Consider the following 7,239-nt stretch of genomic DNA (forward strand, 5'->3'; position numbering starts at 1 on the left):
TCGAGTACATCTCTGTGAGCTGCAGTCGCTCCCCGGGAGTGCCGTGTAAAGGTACCGATAGACTACAGTGATGCTCAGGAAGGGGGAAAAGTCTATTTTGGTTCCTCTGGCATCATTCTGTTTGCAGATATGTTTTACATTTAGTTTGAAAAAAAAAAATCCAGAGTTTACAATTGCTTCATGCTATGCGCTTTCCTGACAGCTGAATTATAATAATTTTAAAGTGTTATTGTTTTGTTCGTACTTAATAGGCATAGGGAAGTGTTTCAATACAAAAGCAGTTCAGTGGGACATCTGGTCACCAGACTATAAAAGAGAATTCTCTAAGGCCAAATATTAAAAACTCTGAATTTTCCAGTAGGAAACATCTCCCTAAGTACATGTAAACTCAGCATATGAGTGTGAATTATGAAAAGATTGCTTTAGGATATGCAACTTTAGCCCCTGGAAGCAGCAACCTCTAAAAGCTTCCTTTATTTGGTATAATCCTGTCAGAGGATTTGGCTATTCTTCATCTCCCTTTATGAAGGTTTCCGTTCTGAGCATCAGAAACACAAATCTATAACCTTAGCAGAAATAGCTGTAATATCAACAGGAGAGACATTAAATATGAGCAAGAGCCCTCCAGGCTATATTTCCCATGCTTGTCATATCACATTGGCACCTGTCTGTATGATCTCTTCAAATATTGCAACTGCTACAGCATTATTTTTATGATTATTAAACTCACAAGTAGACACAGCGAAGAGGGCCATTTCCTGTTCAGTTAACAAACCATGTCCTGTAGATCACTGAATACCTTCAGTAAGGCGATTATCTGTAATGCCTGCTTGAGTTAGCAAACCTGTAATGCCCATTTGCAAGCAGTCAGATACATTATAGTAAATCTTACTTTTGTAAAAAGACAAAATAAATCCCAAGGGTTTTGTGTAAACCTTCAGGTTGGTCAAATGTGTGTCTGAATAAAAAATATAGGTCCTAGTTCTCAACTGCTTTGCACCTTGTGTTATTACATACACCTCTGCAGAGAGAATGCAGAGTAGTTGTGAAAAACTACCAGACCATAACATCGGGGCCTGACTCTCCACAGCCTTGCTTCTTGTACCCTACTTTGTACCTGTGCAAAGTATTTGCAAGGTGGGTATAAGTGCTCGTGATGTTTTGCAACCACTTTGCACAGGTCTAAATGCAGACAGGCTATACCTGGGAGAGGAGAATCAGGCCCATAATAGCCCCCCCAAGCCTCTGGAACAAATACCAAAGAAACCAATACTTAACCTCACAAAGTAACCAAACTCCAGCGGCCACTGTGAGTTTGCCTATTGACTGACACAAGAAAATGCAACACTTACCCAAGGGTTGTCATGGTTACAATAGTGTACCAAAAGGAAGCTGGTATGCTGGTGAATTTGCTGGCTGAAGACCCTTTCTCTGCATAAAACATCACAGTAGCAAAGATGATGATTGCCATAGTGAGGGAAAAGAGAAGAAAGCCAAGCTCCGAGGCACAGCTCTTCAGCGTGTAGCCCAGGATTCTTAAGCCTTGGGAATGGCGTGAGAACTTGAAAATCCTGAAAACCCTGAAAACCCTTAGTGTTACAAAGGCTCCGCTGACGTCCTCATTGTTGGTCATCACCAAGCCAATGTAATAGGGCATGATGGCCACCACATCAATGATGCTCATGACACTCCTCATGAACCTGTAGCGACTCGGGGCTGCAAAGAGCCTCATAAGGTACTCGACAGTGAAAATCATAACGCAAGCTGTGTCCAAGCAGAAGAAAGCCACGGCGTACCTCTCCCCACATGGAAGCTCCTTGTTCCCAGGCACTGTGCCACATGGAACAGTTTCCACCACGTTAGTGATCACTGAGACCGCAATAAAGAAGCCAGTGACGTAGTAGAACACTAAGGCTAAGGTGCTGGTGTGGGGGTTTTCGAAGGCTCGCCACATGGTCTGCCGGAGGTTCAAAGACGGCATGGACCCTTCTTGGTTGTTCTCTGAGTCATTGTCATCCATCAGCCGCTCAGCGTTTTCCCGCTTCCTGTCTTTGTACTCTTCATAGCAGCAGTCCCCAATGATTTCAGGTAGGATCCCATAGAAGGCAAGCTCCTCGTCATAGGCAGAGATGCACTCATACCTTGGGTAATGCAGCTTGCCAGTTCTGTAAAAGTTTAAAATGCACCTAAAGACTTCAGGGTCCCGGTCAAAAAAGTATTCCTTGGTGTCTTCATTGAAGAAGAACTCCTTTTCCGTGCTGCCCAGGAGCGTGTCCGGGTACCTCTCCAGTGTAGTCCTCCAGGTTTGGAAACGCCTCCCACTCACATTCAGAATGATCAGCTCATCCTGCCTCTTGTTTTTCTCAGTTGGGGCCAATGGCATAGGGCAGTTGGCCACTGGCATCCATCCTATGGCAGCTGCCCTGGCAAAGGGCAACCATGCTGCTACGCCTGCCGCCATGATGGCTTCAGGCCTCAATGTGGGAGAAGACCGTTCTTCTGCTTCTAAAAGGAGTCTGGAGTCAGATCAGTTCCATCTAAAAATATAATATAAACACAATCAATGGGGGATGCTTTGCCTCATTATTTGTTTCTAAAAGACAATATTAAAACAAACTGGATAAGCACATAGGAGCTTTGACAACTGAGAAACTAAGCTGTTTTAGCCTTCCATTTAGGAGAATAATCATTAAAAGATGCACATGATCCATGTGGGAAGGTTATGACATTATTATAGATTGAAATTTTGACTAGCAAATGATTCCTCTTTAAAAGTAGTATAAACATGCTAATTTAACTTCCTTACAAACAAGACTAATTCATGATTCCACAGGTGTAATCATATATTCATCACAGCTGTCAAAAAAGAATTGGGAACTCTGATGAAAAATGCTGGGAGTTCACCCAGTGGGATTACTTAGTACTAAAAACCCTAAATAGATCAAGTTGGACTTTTGTTAAGCAATAAACAACCCTCCAACTACAGTGAAACTTGCACTAAGGACTATGCCCATTGGTAACCCTCATCTCAAAAAACAAATTACAATCTTCCATGGTTTGCAGTACAATTTTGTTCAACCTTAGTTAGAAACCTCTGGTAGGCTACAGATGGTTTGATGTCCCATGAGTGGTTGCTTGAGACAGGTTTTACAGTACTGAAATATTGCACTACTCCAATGAGCAAGAGAAAAATTCAAACTCTACTGGGCATGGGCCAGGGGAACATTGTTCAGGATGTCTGAGCTTCAGAGGTGTCTGTGGTGGGGTGTGTGAAAAGGAGCCCACTGAGGGTTAAACTATTAACTGTGTCTGATCAAAGAAGAGAAGGGCAAACTGGATGAAGCATCCAAACAAAACCTTGTCATCTTTCTTTTACCAGAATGTTACCTTGACTGTCTAACAAAGGCAAAAGTCTTTTAACCAAAGGGTGTAGTGCATTCACTATAATGCCATTATTAGAGGCCCATCTAATGGAGGAAAAATATCCCAAACTCAGATCCTCTGCTGGTGTAAATTGGCATAGATCTATTGAAGTCAATGCAATCACACTGATTTATAACAGTTTAGAATCTAGCCCAGCCCTGAATTTTCCTTGTTCCTTTCTATAGTCAGGCCTCTTGCTTTATTTAACCTTTTTTGTCATTTGTCTATGCTTTCACTTGCTTAATGTTTCTAACACTGCCATACAAATATTTGGTGAAAGATGTCACGTCATCGAAGCAGTACTAGGGGACCGACCCAAAGTCTGTTAAGTCAATGGAAAGACCCCCATTGACTTCAGTGGCCACTGGGGCACGCCCTGGAAGCTTCCTTAGGGCAAATAATATTATTCTCTGTAATTCTACTACAAAGTATCTTAATTCTATGAATAGTTCCATTCCAGTTACTGGGGCTGTGGCATTATTGATCTCAACAGGTCATCAAAATACTGAATGAAAAATAGTAGTGGTTTCACCACAGGTTGATTCTGACTAAACTGCTCACAGAAGATGCTTTGCTTGTGTAGTAAGCATTAACATGCTTCATTTTAATACAAAGCATCTTGCTGTACAATTTTGTTTCTAAACGACAATTGAAATCCCTGGGGCAAGAATCTTACTGGTGCCATAAGAAGTTTAGGAAGTGTAGAATAAACCATAGTGATGCTGCTCCTAGAAGGATGCTGTCGGTACAGTAGAGGCACGAGAATCCCTATCCCACATTATTTTATTATGCAGGGTTCGTTCAGCATTACGATGCATTCTTTTGCTCCCTTATTCTAAAAAGTGAATTAGTTCTGTAGAAAGGTGACATGGATACCTTTGGGGACTGGAGTCCTTTGTTCATCCCCAGAACAGTCACAGCACAACAGTATAAACTTCATCCACATTGCTTCAAAAATGTGCCTCAATCCCCAATTGAAGAGACAACCTCTAAGGGCTAGCTGGACCCATCCACCAACGCTGTCACTTTCTATCGATGGCAATGGTGGATTTTGTGATGGGGAAACTAAAACTAAAGAGAGGCCACCCCACCTACCAAAGTCTTTCTAAGCTAGTACAATGCCATGGGATGGTAACAACTTCACTCATTATCCAGCTGGGTTAAATGGTGGGTAAGTAACCAGGAGATCTAGACTACATATCCCCTTACCTATTCCCTAAGCAATACAGACCCCTTCTATGTATTTTTACCTAGAAAAGGTCTTATTGACAGTGAGGTCATCCTGCTGAAAATGTATGGAACATCCCTGGATTTTTGCAATAACACTGCTTGGGATACTGAGTTTCTCTCAAGTCTAATGGGGTACCTCCTTACAAACTTCACACCCACCCCTGGGTGTGAGTGCCAGCTCACCTCACTTTGCAGCCAAAGGCACTATAAGTGCTTAAATAGTTAAGACAACACTGATAACATTTGTAAGCCATTAATGAGTTAAAACCTTTGTTTTATTTTTTTTAAAAGTCCTTCCAGGCTGGCTGTGTATATGGAGAAATTTTAAACTGCCACTATCTGAAATGGCCAAGAAATTAAAACACAGGAGGTGGCTGAGTATCTGTCCATAAAGGTTGATTACTCAATTACTGTATCTCAGGGGCCTCTTCAGCAGATGGACTTAAAAGTTCCTAATGTATGTGCTCAGGGTTTACTTTTCAGTTGTATTATGTCAGTAGCAAAGTAGCTCTGTTTCTTATCCTAGATAAACAAAGTGATGGAGTCCTTTTTAAAGATTCAAAAACAAAAGTTGTTTTGTGGCCAATTTTTGAGTGCGTTTATGTAAAGGAGGTGATGTGAGAAATCAGCGGAAGGTGAAGTAGCTTCATCACTGAGGAATGGTTTCTTTTTGTCAGATTTTCAATCAACAATACCAACAGTGAGTAAAGGAGAAAGAGGTTGTGAACTATGCACACTAAGTCCATAGTGATAAGATATAAAACATCAGATTTGTTAGCACCTTCATCTTGCTGCAAATTTCCTGAGGTTCTAATGGAAATACTTGAGTTCTTATAATAGCAAGCAATGGGCTGGTGGAAATATTTTGCTCAAGGCACACTATTTTTTAAAGTAAAAGAAACAAATATATAAGCATCTGTATTGTATATACATACTGACATACATTGTATATAAGTAAACACACATCACATACATGTTTATATGTATTTCAGTTCTGCTGTAGCTAATTTTCATGTATAATTTGAAAGAAACTAGTTAGTAAAGGTTAGTGGTGGCAGTTAGAAAAGCTTGTGTATAAGATAAAAAGATTTGGCTTTTTTGACTTAACCTAATATCAACATTATGGAAGCACCTAGACTTAGGGAAAACAAAGTAACTACCCTACCACCCAAACTGTATAACTAAAACTACAAGTCAAGCCTCTTATTTTCTAAAATGACCTTTTCCCCGAGCATGTCACCTTGCTGATCTATCTCTACTGGATGATTTTATTCCAATTTCAAAACACAAAAACTAGGATCAGTAATGCATTGGAGGAGAATGTTGTGGAACAAGTTTGTCTTCTCACCCAAAGGTTGGGGGGGGGGGGAGAGGAATAACCAATGGTTTATCTTATTAACTGCTGCTAGCAATGTCAATCTTAAGAGATGCCCCTGGATATTCTTGTGTTAAAAAACTGCATACGCTCATGGTGTTTTCAATGACAGAAGCAGATCTGGATAACTTTAACAAAATGAGAAGCTATGAGTTTCACGATGAGACACGGATAACTGGAGCAGAGACAAGAGAAATAACCCTCGGCATACAGTGTCTTTCCCCGTTTTTTTATCCTTTATGGGGGCTAGGCTCAAGCAGCAAAGATCTTTTCATTTAAAAGGCAAAATATGCCACTCAAAGCTTCAGCGTCCTCTTTATACTCCCCTCCCACCCATCAAACAATAAAACTACCCGCTCATGTTTGCAACGGATCAGTCAGCGAGAGATTTACAGCAAAAGCATGGAAAACCACAGCAACAGGCTTAGAATAAACGCGTGGAAACTTCTACCCTTCCACCCCCGACGACAGGAAAAGCCCCATCTTGCTGGCTCACAGCAATGCCTTACCTTGCAAGGAAAGAAACTCTCATCCCCAAAATGCAGGGACTGATCTAGGAACCGTTGGGAAACCAATCCTCAGGATAAAGAGTGAATTGTGCTGTCTGCCTCTCAAATCTTTCTAAATGCAGTCAGGAGTAGTCAGAAAGTATAATCAGCCCTGGGGAAGTAGATAGAAATGACTAAACAGCGTCTCCCTTGTTATTGCTGAGGTTGAGTGAGTCTCTGTCTTCCTTCCTCCCTCCTAAGCTTGCTTATTTGGGGAAGGGGGGTCTTTTTTTTTTGGCATATCCTTCAAATCCAGCTTTACTCTTGCTGCCTGGTCAAGCTGGAAATGGTACCCAGTTGCTGAAGAATCCGCTCTCTTAGATGGAGCAGGGATCATGGACTGAGCCTGGAGTCCCCCCTCCCTCTCTCCGAGACCCAGAGAAGCCGGCAGTAAAACAAGATGCTGGCGAGAGGCGGTGTGAGCTACCAGAGACACACCAGCAAATGGAGTCATTAAATACACACCAGTCCTGACACTGCATGCTAATGGGCCCAGCACAGGAGGGAGGAGGGGAATGTATGTGGAGGAACTTTAGCGTTACCTGTTAGAGCTTTTCCAGTTTGTTACCAGATCAGCCTGTCCCCCTCCCCGCCGCGCAGGGGTCTCTTCGGAACAAAAAATAAACTCTCTTCTCCATCGCCTCTCTCAGGAAGGTGTGGGGG

The 7,239-nt window shown here is 42.0% G+C and overlaps 1 protein-coding gene across 1 annotated transcript in view; it reads right to left on the reverse strand.

The window, feature by feature from the left end:
- KCND3 (potassium voltage-gated channel subfamily D member 3) overlaps positions 1–7,002 on the reverse strand; it is a 245,159-nt gene extending 238,157 nt beyond the window's left edge. Inside the window, exons 1-2 of the mRNA XM_034770596.1 lie at positions 6,538–7,002; positions 1,353–2,537 (exon numbers count right to left, since the gene is read on the reverse strand). Coding sequence (XP_034626487.1) covers positions 1,353–2,461 — 1,109 coding nt within the window. The 5' untranslated portion in view covers positions 2,462–2,537; positions 6,538–7,002. The remainder of the gene's footprint in view (positions 1–1,352; positions 2,538–6,537) is intronic.
- Between the last annotated feature and the right edge of the window lie 237 nt (positions 7,003–7,239).

This window comes from Trachemys scripta, chromosome 4, assembly GCF_013100865.1.
Source record: "Trachemys scripta elegans isolate TJP31775 chromosome 4, CAS_Tse_1.0, whole genome shotgun sequence".
Classification (NCBI taxonomy): domain Eukaryota; kingdom Metazoa; phylum Chordata; order Testudines; family Emydidae; genus Trachemys; species Trachemys scripta.